At 38.9% G+C, this 24,829-nt stretch overlaps 1 protein-coding gene across 2 annotated transcripts in view; it reads right to left on the bottom strand.

Moving 5' to 3' along the window:
* The window catches only part of aspa (aspartoacylase), a 118,284-nt gene extending 99,504 nt beyond the window's left edge, over positions 1-18,780 (bottom strand). Inside the window, exon 1 of one of the 2 annotated variants that reach the window (XM_056236114.1) lies at positions 18,243-18,780. In XM_056236114.1, the coding sequence (XP_056092089.1) occupies positions 18,243-18,484 (242 nt within the window). In that variant the 5' untranslated portion in view covers positions 18,485-18,780. The remainder of the gene's footprint in view (positions 1-18,242) is intronic. The other variant, XM_056236107.1, reaches the window with a different exon arrangement.
* Positions 18,781-24,829: the final 6,049 nt, after the last annotated feature.

Here is a 24,829-nt window from a genome sequence, read left to right as displayed (position 1 = left end):
ATATCTTCTAAAAAATTAATTATACACCATTTATTTTTAGATACAATTACACAAATAGCAGAACTAAACCCATTTTATTCTTGTTTTCAATTTAAGAATAATGTACAAGTTTAAAAACAGCCAGAATGTGCTATTCAGTTAAAAAATAAATACATCAAGTAATACAAAGGGCTATACTGCCCTCTTGTGTCCAAAATGATATCAACTCAGTACATAAAACTTTTTTATCAGGTATGGCTATTGTAATTAAATATAAATATATTAGGTATGTGGCTGTGAGGATCTTTTCCCACCGGTTAATCGACGTTAGACACCAGCGAGGCCTTTTAAATCGCTAATATAAAAGTGAAAGTAAAGTAAGGACATCCGCACGGACATTTATAGTGGTGGCGCTCGCAGTGCGCTCGAATGAATTTCTATGGAAGTAGAAATGAAAAAACGTTCGCTCTGTTCTGCTTGCTCGTCGCCATGGACGCGCACCGTTATGAATGCCAGTGCAGCCGCATACTTTTTAGTGTCACTTTAAAATTAGCACCATATCGGGGGCCGATTGTTTCCGGTTTTCAGGTAAAACACAACAACAAATGAGTAAATGACAGATTCGCTTAAATAGGCACTTTTACACAAAATATTCCGTCATCATTTTTTTCAGTCAGCTCTTCACTCTCGTGATTAATGAATTTTGACTCCTGTTGCTGATCTTTGCTGCAACTTTCGTTCAGCTCACAATTTAGTAAGCAAACACGCTTCAAATGTGTTTTTATTTTATTTTTGTACATATGTGTGTATATATATATATATATACATATATATATATATATATATATATAGCTTATGTTTCAAATATGAGTTAATTAACAATCGTTGGAAAGAATGATACTTTTATACATATCACTAAACCGTCATTAGGTGTCGCCAGGCGACCGTCTTAATGAGCGAGTCATTGATTCATTCGTTCAAACGATTCGTTCGAACGGCTGAGTCATTCATGAATGAGAGAGATTATGGATTGGTCGTTGAATCTTTGAGTCAACCGATTCGTTCAAAATGCTGAATCATTCAGTAATGAGAACGCGTTGCTGTGAGATGCTCGATGGTTCTGCTGTGATCTTTGTTTAACTATTTTCGCTGCTGAAACAGAAAAAAAAAGTCAATATTGCATCTAAAATGTAAGTGATTTGACGTGTGTGTGTGTGATTGTGTCTGTTACAGTGATTGTTTAACCCTTGTTAAAGTTTAGGCCTTGTCTTTTTGGATATATATCTTTTTATATATAAAAAAATAGCATACAACCCATATATTTTAAATGTATTGTTTGCTTTAAATGACATTGAGATTTGTATGTTTGGTAATTGAACCTGAATGAATTTTAAATGAATGTGCTATATTTCAGATCATATATTTGTTTTCCCTAAAATTTGAACTAACACTAACTTTATTCTCATCTGAATGATAGATTATTTATTTATGTATAAAATAAAAACACATTTAATTTTTCTTTTTTAATCAATGTAGAATGTGTAACTGAAAAAATAAACAGATTAGGGCTCTGTTCGAGGACAAGAAATGGAAACCAATGCAATATGATGAATGTCCAAAAGATTTTTTTGCTTTTAAACTATGTGTGTGTGTGTGTGTGTGTGTGTGTGTGTGTGTGTGTGTGTGTGTGTGTGTGTGTGTGTGTGTGTGTGTGTGTGTGTGTAAGAGATTTTGGTTGGGTGACAGTTGTAGTTTAGCAGTACAGTTTGACAAAAGCACAATGTTGTGTTTTATTGCGATTGTACACAAATATAAGTAAACACTTTGCAGTTTGAGAACGGAGTATGTTTTTATGTCTACATTGTTCAATCACGCCTCACACACACACACACACACACAAACTATTTTTCTAATCAGATCAGGCAAATATTCTGTCTTGGCACACTTCATATAACTTTCAAACTTGTGTACTTATTTCATGTGTCCATTAAGTCCATGAGACCGTAGAGTGTCTCATTTTTCATTTTAGCTTTCAGAAGGTTGCTCACGCATACTTTGTGGTTGATATGTGCCCTCAATGCACACTTTTGCAGAGCCCACACCAATGCAAGCTCTACAGCACACATCTTCTCAAAGGTCAAAGCGGGGTTACGTTATTGCCCGTCATGCACAGTAACCCCAAAGGCACCGGGGTGGCGGTGCCACCGGCTTGTTTATATATATATATATATATATATATATATTAGACTTGTAGTCGAGACCACCTAAACCGAGACCAAGACACTACCAAGACCAGATGGTATCGAGACCAAGACAAGACCAAGACCAAGACAGACCAAGTCGAGACCGAGACCAAGTCGAGACCGGAGGGGAAAAAAACATTAGTGTTGAAGCTAAGCAATAACTTGTCAAATGTTGTTTTGCATTTGCCTGCCTATCTCTGCTGATTTCGAAGTCTCCAAATGAACCCATTCTGCAACTTTTAAATACATAATTATATTTTTAAAAACGAAATTGTCTCTATTTTCTTGCTACTAGTACTTATTTTTTAGATACTAGTATCTATTCCAATAAGTACTAGTACTTATTCATTAGCGACTAGTGCTTATTCTTTAGTACTAGTGCCTATTCTTTAGATACTAGTGCTTATTCTTTAGATATTCTTTTGAATACGTATTAGTAGCTAATGAATAAGTACTGGTATCTATTTAATAGGTACTAGTATCTAATGACTTAGTACTAGTATTTATTGAATAAATACTAGTATCTATTAATAGGTACTAGTATCTAAAAGGTCATTTTCTCTCTCTCTCTCTCTGAGCCAATATGGCAAGCCGTTTTAACATTTTATCATTTTAACCTACTAGTCTCTATTTTCATGCTACTAGTACTTATTTTTTAGATACTAGTATCTATTCCATTAAGTACTAGTACTTATTCATTAGCGACTAGTGCTTATTCTGTTTAGAATATTAAAAGTGCTTATTCAATTTTTATGCTTATTTATATTTTCAGAGCAGAAAATCCGATTTTTTCTGCTTATTCAATATTGCATCTAAAATGGAAGTGACTTGACGTGTGTGTGTGTGTGTGTGAGAGAGAGAGAGATTGTGTCTGTTACAGTGACAAGAGTTTAACCCTTTAAGGCCTTGTCTTTTTGGATATATATCTTTTTTTTATTAAAAAAAAAGTGCATACAACCCATATCTTTTAAATGTATTGTTTGCTTTAAATTAAATTAAGATTGTATGTTTGGTAATTGAACCTAAATAAATTTAAAATGAATGTGCTATATTTCAGGGGCCGTATTCACAAAGAATTTTAAGGCTAAAAGTAGCTCCTAACTGGCGAATTTAGGAGCAACTCCTAAAAATAATGGGCGTGTCACTCCTAAATTTAGGACTCCTAATTTTTTTCACTAAGAGTAATTCACGAAGCATTTTAGCCCTAAAAGTAGCAGCTAAGTCTGGGACAGCTTAAAAGAAGTCGAGAGGACTCCTAACTCACTAAGACCTATTCACAAAGGATCGTAGCGCACACCACCGCCTCTCGCAGTCGTCCGGGGTCCATGACACAAGCGGGAATGCTGCATTGATCTGCAAACAAATCATCTCCCATTCTCACGCTTAGTTTTGCTTGATATCCCAGTGCCGAATTTCACTTTTATTATGTTTTTTTTTTTTTTTCAGCACCAACTCGGCCAGCAGCAGTAACTGATCCTGCGTCCAGTAGGGCTTTCTTTTACGTTTTGGCGACTTCATAATCCACTGTCATTCAACTATTACATTACTTCAATAAGAGCAACATTTCCTTGCTTTAAGTAGTCTATTTAGGCTAATAGGATGTCAATTAACCAAGCAAGTGTTAATGCAAGTGTTGTTTTTCATTATTAGGCAAGTGGAGGTTTTCATTAGGGTATTAGGCTACCTTGATTTAATTTATTTTAATTCACGACTTTTCTCTCTCTCTGCCTTTTTAGAATTACACTTCACTGGGGCCTGCACAAACATGTCATTATATATGCATTTCGATGACATTACTATTATTATTTTGTGTAGGACACAGACATATTTAGATGTCGTAATTCCATGATTTGTTGCGCCTGTGTTATGCTCCGCATGATGGCCCTGTCATCTAACAACCAATCACCGTGATCATTGCGAGGAAGCTCGTGCCTGAGAAGTGACGTCATCCATAGCAACGAAGACTCACTCTTAGTTTAGGAGTTGTCATTTTTCCTTACTAAGAGTAGGTCTGAAAGGCGCTGTGAATAACTTTTAAGAGAAAACTCCTAGCTAAAATATTTTAGTGCGATTTAGGAGTACTCCTAGTGGTAAGATAAAATTCTTTGTGAATACGGCCCCAGATCAATATATTTGTTTTCCTTCATTTTAATCAACACTAACTTTATTCTCATCTGAATTATAAATAACTTATTTCTGTATAAAATAAAAAATCCCGAATAATCCAGACCAACCAGAGCGTACTATTTCTACAACATCATCAGTGCTGAAGCGGAACTACCAGAGCCGTTCGGCAGATAGCCAGCAGATATTTTGTGTCACGTCGTGCACAATAACCCTAAAGGCACCAGGGTGGCGGTGCCACCGGCTTTTTATATATATATATATATATATATAAATATAGCTGCGAGCAGCGATGAAGGGCCAAAGCCGGCGGTACCGCCACCCCGGTGCCTTTAGGTAACTAAAGGCACCGGGGTTGCGGTGCCACCGGCTTGGGCCCGTAATCGCTGCTCGCAGCTATATTTATTATTATTATTCTAACGACTATTCGGGCACTTTTGGGGCTCTTAACGTGCACGAAAACTCTTGAAACTTTGCACACAGGTCAGAACCCGCGGCCATCAGGGGCGGGCTGAAGATGGCACCCGGGCGTGGCAGGGGGGCTCGACAGCGCCCCCTGGAAAGGGGTGCGAAAACTTGGTCCATAAATCAAACACGCTTGCATGTAATAATATGAAACTCGGTAGACATATAGATCTCATCGGTTCATATATCCTTTGTACTTTTACTTTTTACCCCAGCCCAACAGGAAGTCGGCTATTATGGTTTGTTTGGAAGCGTATGCCTCTGGAATTCGATATACTCCTCCTAGAGAATTCAACCAATCGCAACGAAACTCGGTGTGCATGTAGTCAAGACATTGAGGATGAAAAATTGCCAGGGAATTTTTGATATCTCGAACGGTTTGGCCGTGGCGAGGAAACGAATTTATGGCGAATAATGGAAACAGGAAGTGTGTTATAACTTCTGCATACATTAACTGATCTTGATGAAACTTCAGCAGTATGTTCGCTGTAAGAGGCCGATCACATGGATGTGACTATTGTGAGTCAAAGTTATAGCGCCACCAACTGGCAGCAGGAAGTGTGTCACTTTCAAAATGCTTTGAAATCACCCTCTTATTTTTACCCGATTTGCTTCAAACTTGATGTGTATAATGTAGACACTCGCCAGATGTAGACCTGTGAAAGGATTATTGATGTCTTAGATACTGTTACCATGGCAACGCATCAAACTTTAATATTCTTTTTGGATGCTTTTGAGACTCTTAGCATGCCTGAAATTGCTTAAAATTGCATGAAACTCGACAGACAGATCACATTTATTAGCCAGTAGACATGTGCAAAGTTTCAGAAACGGGCGTGGTGCAGGGACTCAGTAGCGCCACCTTTTGACAAAAGTGGGGGGGTTAGTTTTATAGTTTTACCTACAATCATAAAACTCGGTACGCATATTGTTCAGATCAAGCCGGATAACTTTCTAATTAACTGTCATTAGCTCAGACCAAGAGGAAGTCAGATATTTTGGTTTGAATATGGTCATTTTCTCTCTCTCTCTCTCTGAGCCAATATGGCAAGCCGTTTTAACATTTAATCATTTTAACCTTCTAGTCTCTATTTTCATGCTTCTAGTACTTAATTTTTAGATACTAGTATCTATTCCATTAAGTACTAGTACTTATTCATTAGCGACTAGTGCTTATTCTTTAGTACTAGTGCCTTTTCTTTAGATACTAGTGCTTATTCTTTAGATATTCTTTTGAATACGTATTAGTAGCTAATGAATGAGTACTGGTATCTATTTAATAGGTACTAGTATCTAAAGACTTAGTACTAGTATTTATTGAATAAATACTAGTATCTATTAATAGGTACTAGTATCTAAAAGGTCATTTTCTCTCTCTCTCTCTCTGAGCCAATATGGCAAGCCGTTTTAACATTTAATCATTTTAACCTACTAGTCTCTATTTTCATGCTACTAGTACTTATTTTTTAGATACTAGTATCTATTCCATTAAGTACTAGTACTTATTCATTAGCGACTAGTGCTTATTCTGTTTAGAATATTAAAAGTGGTTATTCAATTTTTATGCTTATTTATATTTTCAGAGCAGAAAATCCGATTTTTCTGCTTATTCAATATTGCATCTAAAATGGAAGTGACTTGACGTGTGTGTGTGTGTGTGTATGTGTGTGTGTGTGTGAGAGAGAGAGAGAGAGACATTGTGTCTGTTACAGTGACAAGAGTTTAACCCTTTAAGGCCTTGTCTTTTTGGATATATATCTTTTTTTTTATTAAAAAAAAGTGCATACAACCCATATCTTTTAAATGTATTGTTTGCTTTAAATTAAATTAAGATTGTATGTTTGGTAATTGAACCTAAATAAATTTAAAATGAATGTGCTATATTTCAGATCAATATATTTGTTTTCCTTCATTTTAATCAACACTAACTTTATTCTCATCTGAATTATAAATAATTTATTTCTGTATAAAATAAAAAATCCCGAATAATCCAGACCAACCAGAGCGCACTATTTCTACAACATCATCAGTGCTGAAGCGGAACTACCAGAGCCGTTCGGCAGATAGCCAGCAGATATTTTGTGTCACGTCGTGCACAATAACCCTAAAGGCACCAGGGTGGCGGTGCCACCGGCTTTTTATATATATATATATATATATATATATATATATATATATATATAAATATAGCTGCGAGCAGCGATTACGGGCCAAAGCCGGCGGCACCGCCACCCCGGTGCCTTTAGGTAACTAAAGGCACCGGGGTTGTGGTGCCACCGGCTTGGGCCCGTAATCGCTGCTCGCAGCTTTATTTATTATTATTATTATTATTTTACTACCTTTTGGGCACTTTTGGGGGCCTTAACGTGCTCAAAAACTCTTGAAACTTTGCACACGTGTCAGAAGCCGCGGCCATCAGAGCCGGGCTGAAGCTGGTACCCGGGCGTGGCAGGGGGGCTCGACAGCGCCACCTGGAACGGGGTTTGAACACTTGTCCATATGTCAAACACGCTTGCATGTAATAATCTGAAACTCGGTACACATATAGATGTCATCGGGCCAAACAACTTTCGTGCTCTAAGTTTTACGCCAGCCCAACAGGAAGTCGGCTATTTAGGGTTGTTTGGAAACGCATGCTCAGGAATTTGAAACACTTCTAGGGAATTCCGCCGTTCGTCTCCAAACTCGGTGTGCATGAAGTCAAGACATTGAGGATGAAAAATTTGCCAGGGGATTTTTGATATCTCGAACGGTTTGGCCGTGGCGAGGAAACGAATTTATGGCGAAAAATGGAAACAGGAAGTGTGTTATAACTTCTTCATACATTAGCTGATCTTGATGAAACTTCAGCAGTGTGTTCGCTGTAAGAGGCCGGTCACATGGATGTGACTATTGTGAGTCAAAGTTATAGCACCACCAACTGGCAGCAGGAAGTGTGTCACTATCAAAATGCTTTGAAATCACCCTCTTATTTTTACCCGATTTGCTTCAAACTTCATCTGTATAATGTAAACACACGGCAGATGTAGACCTGTGAAAGGATTGTTTAATATCTAAGATAATGTTGCCATGGCAACGCATCAAACTTCAATATTCTTTTTTGATGCTTTTGAGACTCTTAGCATGCTTGAAATTGCATGAAACTCGACAGACACATCTCATTTATTAGCTAGTAGACACGTGCAAAGTTTCAGAAACGGGCGTGGTGAGGGGCTCAGTAGCGCCACCTTTAGTCAAAAATGGGGTATTAGTTTTACCTACAGTAACAAAAATCGGTATGTATATTGTTCTCCTCGAGCCGGACAACTTTCTAATTGACAGTCATTAGCTCCGAACAACACGAAGTCAGATATTTTGGTTTGAATGTGATTTTCAGGAGAATTTTCTCCCTCCCTCTCCCTCTGTCTCTGTGTGTGGCAATGTTGTTTTCGTCAACGATGACGATAACGAAATGATTTCGTTGACGCACTTTTTTTTTATGACGATAACGTGGCGATGACTAGCTAAAAATAGCTCTAAGGTGACTAAAACATGACGAGACGTTTTCGAGTTTTCGTTGACAAGACGAGACGGAACGAAAATGACTATAAGTCTGACGTTCGCAATGCATGTCATTTCTGCCTATTTTGCGTGAAATCTGTCTGTTTTGAGCTAAAAAAGTATCAGCAATGCTGCCGCTTCCTATCATTGTTTTGGGTACCCATGCATGCCGCGCGCGCACCAGATTCCACACAACAACACACTGCGGCTGCGGCTGTCACTCACCACACATCTTCGAAGGACCATGGCGGCGAAACCAATAAACGGGCTTGGTGGTCGGAAACGACGAGATGATTTATGGACATACTTTCAGTTTCAGTATAATCCAGCGGTTCTCAAAGTGTGGGGCGCGCCCCACTGGCGTGACAGGTCTCCTCCAAACGGGAGGAAATTTTCCGTTTTATGCCTTTTTATCTTTATTCGTTCATGCCGAGTCCGCATCGTCAAATTCATCTTTGCAGCGAAACCCGAAACCACCAGCTTATTAATAAACAATTAAATGTCTCCTTGCTATTTTTGTACACATTCATAATCATTACTTTTGCCGGTTCTTTGTGACAAGCTTTATGCGTGCGGTCGTGCGGCTATAACGCTCAATATCCCGTATAGCCTATTTAAGTAATTAAATTAATATAAAGGGGCGATTTGTCCACTATGGCTTAAATGAACAACTACTAGTCGACTAGAATAAAAACTTTAGTCGGAGGCAGCTCTTATTCCACATATTCTCGAACCAGCAGGCCATTCTGTGTTGAGCGCGCGACCCTGAGCTGAATGAGCGAGCGGAGGGATATTCAGAAATGCGCTCTCCGCTCACATGCTCTGATCGGAACAAAGGAATATTAAAGTAATGAATCATTAGTTTATATCTTATACACTGCCCATACACTACCCATCATTTAATCCCATATCAACAGTATGTTATGTCTATTTTATCTATTTAAAAATATATATATATCACGTTTTTAAGAAGGCTAAAGGCAGAGAGCTGTGTGCATTCTTCTTCCCTTTGCCACATCATATCTCTGTGAGATGGGCTTTTCAGCTGTTTCAGTTTCACTGAAAACAAAGTACAGATCTCAGCTGAACATTGAGCATGACTTTTGAGAAATTGTGCAATTCAAAACAGGCTCATTGCAGCCACTAATGCAGGGATAAATAGACCTGTCTTGCCAAATGGATTTCTATTCTTTTCTTTTTTTAACAGATTGCAAAGTGGCACTTTTATTTCTTTTCTATTTTTGAACTTGATACCAATTTTGACACAGCCGCATTTTATTTTCTCTATTTTTTAAAGACTTTTTTTTTTTTTTTTTTACTAAAATTGACTAAAACTTGACTAAAACCTTTTTTTGTTTTCGTCGACTAAAACCTGACTAAAACTATTAAGTTTTTAAGTGACTAAAATGTGACTAAAACTAAAAAGCATTTTCGTCCAAAAGACTAAGACTAAGACTAAAAGGGCTGCCAAAAACAACACTGGTGTGTGGGGGGTTTGGGGAATTTGACTATTATTTTAATGGTGTTCAAGGTTTCAGGGGCTTTTGAGGCCCTTAACGTGCTTGAAAACTCTTGAAACTTTGCACACAGGTCAGAGCCCACGGCCATCAGGGCCGGGCTGAAGCTGGTAGCCGGGCGTGGCAGGGGGGCTCAACAGCGCCCCCTTGAACGGGGTCCCCAAAACTTGGTCCATAGATCAAACACACTTGCATGAATTAATATGAAACTCAGTACACATATAGATCTCATCGGGCCGAACAACTTTCCCTCGGTCAAGTTTTACGCCAGCCCAACAGGAAGTCGGCTATTATGGGTTGTTTGGAGAACGCTTGCTCTGGAATTTGAAGTACTTCTCCTAGAGATTGCATCCGTTTACCGCCAAACTCGGTCAGCTTGAGGTCAACACATTGAAGATGCTAAATTGCGGACGGATTTTTGATATCTCGAACGGTTTGGCCGTGGCGAGGAAACGAATTTATGGCGAGAAAAGAGAAACACGAAGTGTTATAACTTCTGCATACATTAACTGATCTTGATGAAACTTCAGGAGTGTGTTCGTGGTAAGAGGTCGATCAGATAGATGTAACTATTGTGAGTCAAAGTTATAGCGCCACCAACTGGCAGCAGGAAGTGTGTCACTTTCAAAATGCTTTTGACAAAAGTGGGGGGGGGGTAGTTTTATCTACAGTAACAAAACTCGATATGTATATTGTACTCTTCGAGCCGGACAACTTTCTAATTTACCGTAATTAGCTCAGACCAAGAGGAAGTCAGATATTTTGGTTTGAATATGGTGAGCCTCTCTCTGTCTCTCTCTGAGCCAATATGGCAAGCCGTCTTAACATTTATTCATTTTAACCTACTAGTCTCTATTTTCATGCTACTAGTACTTATTCATTAGCGACTAGTGCTTATTCTGTTTAGAATATTCAAAGTGCTTATTCAATTTTTATGCTTATTTATATTTTCAGAGCAGAAAATCCGATTTTTCCGCTTATTCAATATTGCATCTAAAATGTAAGTGACTTGACGTGTGTGTGTGTGTGAGAGAGAGAGAGATTGTGTCTGTTACAGTGACAAGAGTTTAACCCTTTAAGGCCTTGTCTTTTTGGATATATATCTTTTTATTATTAAAAAAAATGTGCATACAACCCATATATTTTAAATGTATTGTTTGCTTTAAATTAAATTAAGATTGTATGTTTGGTAATTGAACCTAAATAAATTTAAAATTAATGTGCTATATTTCAGATCAATATATTTGTTTTCCTTCATTTTAATCAACACTAACTTTATTCCCATCTGAATTATAAAGAATTTATTTCTGTATAAAATAAAAAATCCCGAATAATCCAGACCAACCAGAGCGCACTATTTCTACAACATCATCAGTGCTGAAGCGAAACTACCAGAGCCGTTCGGCAGATAGCGAGCAGATATTTTGTGTCACGTCGTGCACAATAACCCTAAAGGCACCGTGGTGGCGGTGCCACCGGCTTATATATATATATAAATATAGCTGCGAGCAGCGATGAAGGGCCAAAGCCGGCGGCACCGCCACCCTGGTGCCTTTAGGTAACTAAAGGCACCGGGGTTGCGGTGCCACCGGCTTGGGCCCGTAATCGCTGCTCGCAGCTATATTTATTATTATTTTACTACCTTTTGGGCACTTTTGGGGGCCTTAACGTGCTCAAAAACTCTTGAAACTTTGCACACGTGTCAGAACCCGCGGCCATCAGAGCCGGGCTGAAGCTGGTACCCGGGCGTGGCAGGGGGGCTCAACAGCGCCACCTGGAACGGGGTTTGAACACTTGTCCATATGTCAAACACGCTTGCATGTAATAATCTGAAACTCGGTACACATAGATGTCATCGGGCCGAACAACTTTCGTGCTCTAAGTTTTACGCTAGCCCAACAGGAAGTCGGCTATTTAGGGTTGTTTGGAAACGCATGCTCAGGAATTTGAAACACTTCTCCTAGGGTATTCCGCCGTTCGTCTCCAAACTCGGTGTGCATGAAGTCAAGACATTGAGGATGAAAAATTGCCAGGGGATTTTTGATATCTCGAACGGTTTGGCCGTGGCGAGGAAACGAATTTATGGCGAAAAATGGAAACAGGAAGTGTGTTATAACTTCTTCATACATTAACTGATCTTGATGAAACTTCAGCAGTGTGTTCGCTGTAAGAGGCCGGTCACATGGATGTGACTATTGTGAGTCAAAGTTATAGCGCCACCAACTGGCAGCAGGAAGTGTGTCACTTTCAAAATGCTTTTGACAAAAGTGGGGGGGGGTTAGTTTTATCTACAGTAACAAAACTCGATATGTATATTGTACTCTTCGAGCCGGACAACTTTCTAATTTACCGTAATTAGCTACGACCAACAGGAAGTCAGATATTTTCGTTTGAATATGGTGAGCCTCTCTCTGAGCCTACGTCTCTGTATGGCAAGCCCTTTTAACATTTAAAAGCTAAGTTTGACTATCCGGAATTAACATTGTAGATATCAACAACGTCTTTCTGACAAGTCGTAATTATATTTTGGATAGTTTGTATTATCATTTAAGATATCTGTAACGTAATTGACCTACGGCTAAGCCACGCCCCCAAACGCGATGAGCCAATCACAGTGCGCATGGCTAACCCAATAAAATGAAAGTTACAGATATCAAATTTCAGATATCTCTAATCAAAATGAATTTCAAGATATCTATAACTTGATAATAGATATCTACAATTAAATTATGACTATCCCTAACTCCAGTTTGAGATATCTACAACGCCATTCTGACTAGTCATAATTTAAATGTATTTAAATGTATTGTTTGCTTTAAATTAAATTAAGATTGTATGTTTGGTAATTTAACCTAAATTAATTTAAAATTAATGTGCTATATTTGAGATCAATACAATCAATGTGTTCCTTCATTTTAATCAACACTAACTTTATTCTCATCTGAATTATAAATAATTTATTTCTGTATAAAATAAAAAATCCCGAATAATCCAGACCAACTAGAGTGCACTTTTCCTACAACATCATCAGTGCTGAAGCAGAACTACAAGAGCCGTTCGGCAGATTTTCAGTCTTGTGTGCGTATTTCATGTGTCCATTAAGTCCATGAGACCGTAGGGTGTCTCATTTTTCATTTTAGGTTTCAGAAGATTGCTCACGCATACTTTGTGGTTGATATGTGCCCTCTATGCACACTTTTGCAGAGCCCACACCAATGCAAGCTCTACAGCACACATCCTCTCAACAGTCAAAGCGGGGTTACGTTATTGCCCATCATGCACAGTAACCCTAAAGGCACCGGGGTGGCGGTGCCACCGGCTTGTTTATATATATATATATATATATATATATATAAATATAGCTGCGAGCAGCGATGAAGGGCCCAAGCCGGTGGTACCGCCACCCCGGTGCCTTTAGGTAACTAAAGGCACCGGGGTTGCGGTGCCACCGGCTTGGGCCCGTAATCGCTGCTCGCAGCTATATTTTATTATTATTATTCTTTTTCGGTCAACCTTTCGAGCACTTTTGGGGCTCTTAACGTGCTCGAAAACTCTTGAAACTTTGCACAGGGGTCAGAATTCGCGGCCATCAGGGCCGGGCTGAAGCTGGGACCCGGGCGTGGCAGGGGGGCTCGACAGCGCCCCCTTGAACAGTCCGAAAACTGCTCCGAAAACTGGGTCTATAAATCAAACACGCTTGCATGTAATAATTTGAAACTCGGTACACATATAGATCTCATCGGTTCATATATCCTTCGTGCATTTACTTTTTACGCCAACCCAACAGGAAGTCGGCTATTTAGGGTTGTTTGGAAACGCATGCTCTGGCATTTGAAACACTTCTCCTAGGGAATTCATTCAATCATCGTCAAACTCGGTGTGCATGAAGTCAAGACATTGAGGATCCCAAATTGCGAACGGATTTTTGATATCTCGAACGGTGTGGCCGTGGCGAGGAAACGAATTTATGGCGAATAATGGAAACAGGAAGTGTGTTATAACTTCTGCATACATTGACTGATCTTGATGAAACTTCAGCAGTGTGTTCTCTGCAAGAGGCCGATCACATGGATGTGACTATTGTGAGTCAAAGTTATAGCGCCACCAACTGGCAGCAGGAAGTGTCACTTTCAAAATGCTTTGAAATCACCCTCTTATTTTTACCCGATTTGCTTCAAACTTCACTACTATAATGTAAACACACGCCAGATGTAGACCTGTGAATGGATTCTAGATATCTTAGATACTGTTGCCATGGCAACGCACCAAATTTTAATATTCTTTTTTATGCTTTTGAGACTCTTAGCATGCCTGAAATTGCTTGAAATTGCATGAAACTCGACAGACAGATCACATTTATTAGCCAGTAGACATGTGCAAAGTTTCAGAAACGGGCGTGGTGCAGGGACTCAGTAGCGCCACCTTTTGACAAAAGTGGGGGGGGGGGGGGGTAGTTTTATAGTTTTACCTGCAATCATAAAAATCGGTACGTATATTGTTCGGATCAAGCCGAACAACTTTCTAATTTACAGTCATTAGCTTGGACCAACACGAAGTCAGATATTTTAGTTTGAATGTGGATGTTTTCGAGCATTTTCTCTCGAGAGAATGCACCCACAAAATCATACATAGGGCCATACTGCCCTCTTGTGTCCAAAATTATATTTATATATACATATATTTGGTATGTGACTGAGGACCGAGAGCTTTTAAATACGGACGTCCACACGGACATTGATAATGGTGGCGCTTGCAGAGCGCTGGAATGAATTCCTATGGAAGTAGAAATTAACTAAACGCTCGCTCGTCGCCATGGACGCGCACCGTTATGAATGCCAGTGCAGCTGCATACTTTTTAGTGTCACTTTAAAATTAGTGCAATATCGGGGGCCGATTGCTTGAATTGTGAGTTCAATAGTCTATTATTTTTCACGGAAAACACAACAAAAGAGTACAATGACAGATTCGCTTAAATAGGCGCTTTTACATAAAATAGCCTATTCCGTCATCATCTTTTCAGTCAGCTCTTCACTCTCGTGATTAATGAAATTTGACTCCTGTTGCTGATATTTGCTGCAACTTTCGTTCAGCTCACAATTTAGTAAGCAAACACGTTTCAAATGTGTTTTTATTTAATTTTTGTGTATATATTATATATATATATAAATACATATATATAGCTTATGTTTCAAATATGAGTTAATTAACAATCGTTGGAAAGAATGATACTTTTAAACATATCACTAAACCGTCATTAGGTGTCGCCAGGCGACCGTCATAATGAGCGAGTCATTGATTCATTCGTTCAAACAATTCGTTCGAACGGCTGAGTCATTCATGAATGAGACAGATGTTTATGGATTGGTCATTGAATCTTTGAGTCAACCGATTCGTTCAAAATGCTGAATCATTCAGTAATGAGAACGCGTTGCTGTGAGATGCTCGATGGTTCTGCTGTGATCTTTGTTTAACTATTTTCGCTGCTGAAACAGAAAAAAAGTCAATATTGCATCTAAAATGTAAGTGATTTGACTTATGTCTGTGTGTGATTGTGTCTGTTACAGTGATTGTTTAACCCTTGTTAAAGTTTAGGCCTTGTCTTTTTGGATATATATAAAAATATATATTTATATAAAAAAAATAGGCATACAACCCATATATTTTAAATGTATTGTTTGCTTTAAATTACATTAAGATTTGTATGTTTGGTAATTGAACCTGAATGAATTTTAAATGAATGTGCTATATTTCAGATCATATATTTGTTTTCCTTAAAATTTGAACTAACACTAACTTTATTCTCATCTGAATGATAGATTATTTCTGTATAAAATAAAAACACATTTGATTTTTCTTTTTTAATCAATGTAGAATGTATAACTGAAAAAATAAACAGATTAGGGCTCTGTTCGAGGACAAGAAATGAAAACTAGGGATGGCCCGATACCATTTTTTTTCAAACCGATACGAGTACGAGTATTTACATTTGTGTACTTGCCGATACCGAGGACCGATACCGATATTTCTACCGCAAAAGTAATAGGCTCCCAGAAAAGAAGACGACTATTTTAGAACACAGGTTAGAAGACAAGGTTATTTTCTTCTCTGCTTGTTTTAACAAGTCTAAAAATAAATAAAAATGAGTAAAATAATAAATGTATTAACACACAAACCACTGTTAATTTAACATAAAAGCAAGCAGGCTACTGCGTGCATGGTCTGGCATGACTGAATGCGCGCAAAGTGCGCTCCCTTAATAAATCCTAAAAGCTGACAGTTCCTCGCGATCTCACACATCTCTGTTATTATCAATGAAGCTGACTGCACAATCAATCTTTCATAATATCCACACTTTGTTTGTTATAATTAGAGGATTTGCCAGCATACAGAATTCAGCACTGAACAAAAAAGTCCGTTTTGAGCGGTGAGGGGAGTCTATCTTAAATGCTTCTGATTGGCCATTGCGTTCAAGAAATCAACACATATGTCTGTGATTGGCTACATCGCTCAACGCTGTAACCATGTTATGAATAGAAACTCTGTCCTGTAAATCGTTTCTATTTTGTTGTTGCTTTTCTGCAAGAGATGAATAAAAATCTTTTAGTTTTTATGTTTTATTCATAGATATTTCTAGTTTGCGGGAGTCCCGCGAATCGTTTTATTCTCCCGTAACCCGCACACACAGAGTGAGTGCATTACCGCCCGCGCGCGCGCTCGGCCATCAGATGATGCGTCTTCAGATGTTTAATTAGATTGCTGGTGTTAAACGATGTACTTTCTTTCCCTCCTCTCGACACCTTAGCTGAACATAACTCACAAGTCTGCCTTGCTGTTGTCATCACCCCTTATCTTGAAATGAGCCCAAACCGCCGACATTATACTTTCCTATGCCTCAGTTCACCTCGACAAAGCACTCGCGGCGGCCAGTTTCGTTTTGCAAAATGTATGTGGTATCGGTGCGTGGTATCGGCGAATTTTTATGAGTACGAGTACGAGTATATTAGGACAGTATCGACCCGATCCCCGATGCCAGTATCGGTATCGGGCCATCCCTAATGAAAACCAATGCAATATGATGAATGTCCAAAAGATGGCTCCCACAGACTGTTTTTAAACAGGATTGTTTGATATTTTTTGCTTTTAAACTATGTGTGTGTGTGTGTGTGTGTGTGTGTGTGTGTGTGTGTGTGTGTGTGTGTGTGTGTGTGTGTGTGTGTGTGTGTGTGTGTGTGCGTGTAAGAGATTTTGGATGGGTGACCATTGTAGTTTACAGTTTGACAAGAGTTTATAGTTTGACAAAAGCACAATGTTGTGTTTTATTGCGAGTGTACACAAATATAAGTAAACACTTTGCAATTTGAATAATGTCCTGTATGAACAAAAGGACGGAGCATGTTTTTATGTCTACATTGTTCAATCACGCCTCACAAACACACACACAAACTATTTTTCTAATCAGATCAGGCAAGTAATATTCTGTCTTGTCCCTTAAAAAAACAATATATATATTTATGTATGAAAGGGCCAAAGCCGGCGGCACCGCCACCCCGGTGCCTTTAGGTAACTAAAGGCACCGGGGTTGCGGTGCCACCGGCTTGGGCCCGTCATCGCTGCTCGCAGCTATATTTATATATATATATTTTTTTTTAATTGATGCACAAGAGTTAAATAAAATATTATTTGCAAAATGTTTAACTAGCCTACAATTAGACCTAGAATATCTTACCATTCTAATTTATTTTTCTTTATTCCCTTAAATACTGACACTGTAAAATGTCGAATTTATTAAGTTAAATTGAATTTCAACAAACACTTATTTAAAATGTTTCAAGCTCCAAAAAGGTCCTCAAAAAGTCGTGCCATTGTCATGGAAATCAGCATTTGTTACGTGTTGTCAATGATGCAATATTAAAGACTCTTCATGACCCCAATCACGCTTCACTCACGTTTCTCAACAGTCATGACATGAGCGGCTCGTACCAGCTGACTGCTCGCTCGCTCCATTGATACTTTTATCGCACGAGTCAGTGATGTTGTGTCACGTAAAGGAGACGTTTACACATGATGTGTTTAAAAATAGATAGACTGAGCTTAACACAATGCTCCTAAAATGATTTTACTTAAAAACGGCGCGAGACGAAAAAAAATAGAGGTGCAACAGCGGCCAAAGACGTCGAGCTGACTAATATGGTAGCCTAACAATAAACAACACATAAATGCAACAATGTACCTCGAACACACACGAGCCAAAAGTTTTGCTACAGTTTAAAGACCATTGTTCTTACAACACAACAAGACTGCTCAGTTTTATAAAACTGCCATTCATAAACGCGCCAGACTTGTACAGAAAATAACGCATCCGCACGATATTTACCTGAGGTTCTCGGGCGTAAAGGCTCTGTTCAAATCCGTGTTGATGTACCTGGTACATTTCTCCACTGCTCTGGGGTTGCTTATGAACGGCTTAGTCACCAGTCTGTTTCTTTCTATCTCGGCTGCATTTTGTATCCACATATTTACCAGCATAATGCCGGACATCTCATTTCCATGTGTGCCTCCAAAAATAGCCACTCTTTTGGCTTCTTGTAAACATGAAATATTAGGACGCGAACTCATAGCGATAGCTGCACGGACGTGCGCCGTTCACGAAAGACAGAGCGCAAAGTTCCACACAACTGCCGTCGGCGCAATGTGACTGCTGTTTATATAATGGTTATTTGAAGGGTAAGGCCCCCAAGCTTAAGTGCGTCCGTGTCATCTACGTTAAACGCGCATAGGTTGGGTTTCAACATATTCGCAAATTGGCTGCATGTTCGCCATGGTCACAACAACATGAGATTATACGCGGAGAATAAATAAAAACGAGCTCTGTTGGACTATGCACATTTACAAGGTAAATATAGTAGGTCAATTTAAAAGAAAAGAAGTCTATATCTAAATGCTGTCAGATAAGAGTACCTATTTAGGATACTCCAACTCATTATCTGCAAATCAAATTAAAGTTAAAAATTAAAGCAAAGCGAATCAAACTAAAATAGGTGAATGAGGTTTAATATATAGGCTATTAGTAATATCTCTCTAAAATGAGAATCAGGTGTATTAAAATACAAATAAAAATGACCTGTTTTGCCCAGAGGATAACTGGCAACTTTTTAAAATATTCCAAATTTGGATCATTTCTGGTAGTGAAAAAAAAAAGCATTACATAACTTGGGGGCTTTGAATGAAACCGTCTTCAGGCTGATGAAGTGAAAGAGTGTTAGCAGAACGGAGAGACCATAACGGAGTATATGGACTAATGAAATCACAAGATACACTGGTGCCATCCCAATGTAATGCTTTTAATGTTAATTCAAGCATGAATGGGAAGCCAGTGCAACTGTGAGAGCATTGGTGTAATCTGTTCACATGGAGAGGTATGGGTGAACACAATAGCAGCATAGTTTTTTTTTTTTTTAACGATTTGAGGCCATGTTATGAGCCTTTTAGGGGTGGAACGGTACACAGAAGTCACGGTTCGGTTCATACCTCGGTTCAGACATCACGGTTCGGTACGATTTCGGTACAAGGGAGTGAAAAGCAAAGCAAAAATGCAGAAGGCATTTTTATAAATGTCTTAAGCCTTGTATTTTTTTTAAATAAGTTTTATTAATAAAGGCATAGAACCAGTTTATTTGTAGTGCACTGACAGTAGTTTTATATAATTAGTTTATTAATTAAATTATTAAAAAGACGAAAAGACCTTGAGATATGTTTGGTAATTGTACCTGAATGAATTTAAAATTAATTTGCTATTTCAGATCAAGATATTTGTTTTCCTTCATTTTAATTAACTAACTTTATTCTCATCTGAATTATAAATAATTGATTTCCGTATAAAATAATACTACCATAAAAACTTTTGTTAACAGGTGTAGGTTACAGTTTGACAAGAGTTTAGAGTGTGACAAAAGCACAATGTTGTGTTTTATTGCGAGTGTACACAAATATAAGTAAACAATTTGCAGTTTTAATGATGTCCTATATGAAAAAAATGACGGAGTATGTTTTTACGTTTCCACTGTTCGATCGCCCGTGCCTCTCTCACACACACTCACACACACACACACACACACACACACACACACACACACACACACTGTTCATCGCGCGATTCGCGCCCGCGCCTCTCTCTCTCTCTCTCGCACGCGCGCGCACACACACACACACACACACTGTTCATCGCGCGATTCGCGCCCGCGCCTCTCTCTCTCGCGCGCGCGAACACACACACACACACACACCGCGCCTCTCTCTCTCGCACGCGCGCGCACACACACACACACACACACACACTGTTCGATCGCGCCTCTCTCTCTCTCGCACACACACACACTGTTCATCGCGCCTCTCTCTCTCGCGCACACAGACACACACACACACTCCTGCATTGCAATCTTGATCGCAGCCTGTTCATTGCTGCGTTCACAGTCACACCAAAAGCGAATAGAGCGAAATTCATCGCTATTTAAGAGGTTTTTTTTTATTTGTACCGTGTATTCTGCGTGCAAATTCGTGCACCGAACCGTGACGCCCGTACCGTTTCGGTTCAATACGAATACATGTACCGTTCCACCCCTAGAGCCTTTGCATCAGCACAACAGATAAATGATCAAAGTCTTGCAATATTCCTGAGATGATAGAAGGCGATGTAAATTTGAATATCAGCAGTCTAGCAGTAATACCCAAGGCCATACTTCCTAATTATCTACCTATGTGGAAGCATACATATGCTAAATAGAGTTGGGCCCAACACTGAACCCTGAGGAACTATCTGTCAAGTTGACACAGTATAAGGTTTATGATTTCCCAGAACCGGGGCACTATTAGTCAAGTAAGATTCTAAATCAATCAAATACCATCCTGGAAAGGCTGCACAGCTGGCTGGGTCTATCCAATAAGACAGAATGGAATATGGTGTTAAAGGGGTCATCGGATGTAAAATTTGCATTTTGTGGACACAACCACCATACAATGAAAAAAATCCATTCACTTTTTTTTTATCCCCATAAAGCCAAAACACTCTCAATAATCAAGCAATTTGGAGTTTCTGAGCAATATGATGTCATATTGCTCATGCTCCGACCACGACCGCTGACGGACTGTCCCGTATTAGCATATTTCTGCCCTCAGCCATTTGTATACTGTCGGCCAAGGCAGCACTTTATGTGTTGTGTCGACATGCCCCACGGAAGCAGCCCGTTCTCATCCCAAGGCGTCATCTAACTGACGCTTTTGACCATGCGTCAACATGCCGACGCACATGGTACCCCTTAAGCGTCAATATGAGACGCGCCTCCTAGTGGTCTAACCCTAACCCTACCCCAGACCTAAACCTACCCATAACGGAAGCGTCATCTAACTGACGCTAAAGGGTGCCATGTGCGTCGGATTTAGACGCATGGTCAAAAGCGTCAGTTAGATGACGCCCGAGGATGAGCGTCTCATATTGACGCTTAAGGGGTACCATGTGCGTCGGCATGTTGACGCATGGTCAAAAGTGTCAGTTAGATGACGCCTTGGGATGAGAATGTGTTGACGGAAGAGAGGGGTGGGGTGAGCAGTTGCTCATTATCATTTAAAGATACCTGCAACGAAACGGGTCGCTGTGAACGGAGCTGTTTTTGAGGAGGTAAAAAGGGTACTGTTTTACACAACCATTGAGGAATTTTAAAGTCCCTGTAAAGTCAAAATTTTGTATGTGTTCTGAGTTTGTCACACCACAGAAAAATGTGTTATTAGCCACCCTGCCAAATTTGAATGATAAAAAAAGCCAGCAAGTACATAAAATAAGCTATCAAAATCTTGAAAAAATGAGCAGTAGTCTCTGCTCTCAAACGCTGGGGGCGTGTCCGCTGGCTGTGCTGAAACCACGCCCACTCGCGGGAAAGCTGCATTCGCTACACTCAACTCTACAGCCGGAATAGATGCTCGCACGGTGGGCACGCACTGCCGATGATGGCACCAGTTGTCGGCGCGACGGGAGGATGAATGCTGAGGCGGAAGATAGTCGGTTCAGCCCCATTCACCAGTAACAACGGATTATCAGTGAATGCCTTAGTTGTCTCCGACGAAAGTTTATAAAACTATCCCGTGTAAAATGATCACTTACAGAGGCAGGTTTTGGCAGTGATCCTCAGCTCTCCATCAAGGTTGGCTCTTCACAAAATTAATCCACTTCTTCTTGATGTAATCGTTTTTCGGAAATTTAAATAAGGACACCGATCTGTTTTGTATGTGATCCGGTGATCGCATCCAGGTAGTAGGCCTACGCATTTCCGTGATGAAGGCATAGCTAGCTAGCAATCTGTAGGCTGCTGTAGTAACTAATAGTGCTGACCGTAACTCACGATTGAGCGGCAAAACTGATGTGAATGTGCTCTATTATATTGTTAGGGGAGCGGACAGCCTCAGTGGCTCCAGTGCGTCATCAAGTAGGGGCGTGTCCAGGAGCTCAGGGGCTCCAGTGCGTCATCGAGCCCCGTTTTAGCCCCGCCCAAAAAATCCGGAAAATATCAATGGTGAAAAACTGTTTAACGGTCTAACTTCACAATTCAGTACTTCACAGTTCACAGTCTTTGTAATATGTTTTAGCAATACATTTCTAACATTTATAATGTGTTTAGAATTTTTTTTTTAAACTGCCTTTACAGGGACTTTAACCAAAGTATGTTACGAACTTTACATGAAGACCCTAAAGAATCATACAAACTTGTGGAAAATGGGTATCCGATGACCCCTTTAAGGCAGGACTGACATCTAACAAGACCAAGATACAGCATAAACAGTATCAACTGCAGTAAGGAGATCGTTTATGACCTTCACCAAGGCTGTCTCAGTACTATGCCCTGAAACCTGATTGAAAGGGTTAAAGTATACTGTTTAATGCTAAGTAATTGTGCAACTTAGCAGCCACAGCACGTACCAGGACCATTGCCAGAAATGCAAGGTTAGAAATAGCCTTATAATTAAGTCAGAAACATCACATCCAGGCTTCTTAAGGACTGGTGTAATGCAGCTAATTTTAATTCTAGATGAACAGATCGAGAACTCTGATGAATTCACAATAAGTAATATGAGGACTGATTGATGAAAGACAGTTCTTGATAACAGAAAAGGGGAGTATATAAAATAGTTGTAAATGGACTTTAAATGTTCTTAGAATAAAGTCAATGCCAAGCATTTCAAAATTCAAGACTCAGACAAGTTATAAAAAAAACAAAGAAAACACCAGTCAGAGTGTTATTGTACTGGCTTCAAGTAATCACAGTAGTGTTGAAATTCAAAGGAATAGTACAATTGTGAGTGATTTTTATACATCATAAACTAACAAAATATGTAAAAAATAAATAAATAAACAGAACTTCAACATTTGCACTTCTTAAGCAACACGCTCCAATGTTTTTTTAGCAAATGATTCATTAAAACACTCATAAGGTCACATCACCACTTACTGGCATAATGACATGACATGCCGAATCACCTAAAAATCTCCAACCATGGGCTCACTCGAATAATACATTTAAATTTGAGGACTGGAGGTGCTGTTATGACATTTATATAATGATTAAAGTGATAGCTCACCCAAATGAAAATTCTGTCATGATTTACTCTTGAGGTCCCAAACCTGTACGACTTAATGACTTACTTCTGTGGAACATAAAAGTTATTCGGAAGAAATGTTGGTAACCAAACAGTTCTGCTGCTTATTGATTTACATGGCATGAACAGAAAAAAAAGACGTTTCTAAAAATATATTTTCTTATCCACAGAAGTCATATAGTTGAATATCCATTTCAGCCCTCAGAAAAATTAAACAACAGGAAAACCATCATCATGTTTATCACATGGGGGAAACCCATATTTTATTTCTCTATACATTTCCATTATGGACACTATATGCTTACTCTGGTCAGTATAATTCTGACCTTAATACTTTGTAGCAAACACATTGGTTCTCTATAAAAAAATACAGATTCAGATGATAAAGTTTCTGATTCTGTGCTCAGTCTAAATGAAAGTGTATAATGTCTGCACAATGAATAATAATTGAATGAATTTATATTAACTAATTTAAAATAAATCCATTGATCCACAGATCATTGATCTGCATATCTACAAAACAAAAGAAAAAACAATGTACAGGTATGCATGTTATTTCAGGAGATATGTTTTGTAATACAATTAACTGCCAAAATACTTTTTTTGTATCATTTCATCTTGCTTTAAATTAAATCAAGCTAAGTATCACAAACAATTCTTTAAAAATAAATTAAATAAAAAAAAATCTTTATCACAGGTTTATACATTTCCATTTGTACTTATCTGTAAACTCTTACTGCTTTCCTATTAATCTTTTATGACCATTCATCCTGCCAAGAAAATCTTTTACAAACACTTTTTATTAACTTTTGTCTGTCTTCTGAAGGGCTAAAGGTCTGAGGTCTAAAACAACAACATATCAACCACTGTGAAATTATTTTCTATCATTCTATCATGTGTTCTTTCTTGTAGCTAATGCACGATCATTATGACTGAAACTGTGCTTTCGTCTTTTCGTATGTTGTTTGTGCAACAACACATCAGCCAAAATAGATGGTTCTCTTGATCCCTCCTTTAGGTTATTCTCTTCATATGTATCATGTTTTCTTCATGACTGAACAAAGATATTCCCATTACACTCAGTTTGAACAGAACTTGCTCTGTCATGATACCTAGTCTTTTGGGTGTCATCTCGATTTATCGCTGTAGGTGAGTCAGTGTTAGGAAACATGGAGATTTCCTTATTTTCAGTGTACACCTTCCTCTTCTTTTTTTTCCTTTGAATTAGCTGCAGAAACCCCATAATCTCACAATGAGGTAATAATGATGGCCTGTCAGACTGCATTGCTTTGTTGTATGATTGAATCAATCCCGTTCATA

This window comes from Rhinichthys klamathensis, unplaced genomic scaffold, assembly GCF_029890125.1.
Source record: "Rhinichthys klamathensis goyatoka isolate OS25496 unplaced genomic scaffold, OSU_Roscu_1.1 h1tg000019l_1, whole genome shotgun sequence".
Lineage (NCBI taxonomy): Eukaryota > Metazoa > Chordata > Actinopteri > Cypriniformes > Leuciscidae > Rhinichthys > Rhinichthys klamathensis.
This window is presented reverse-complemented; position numbering and strand designations above follow the sequence as displayed.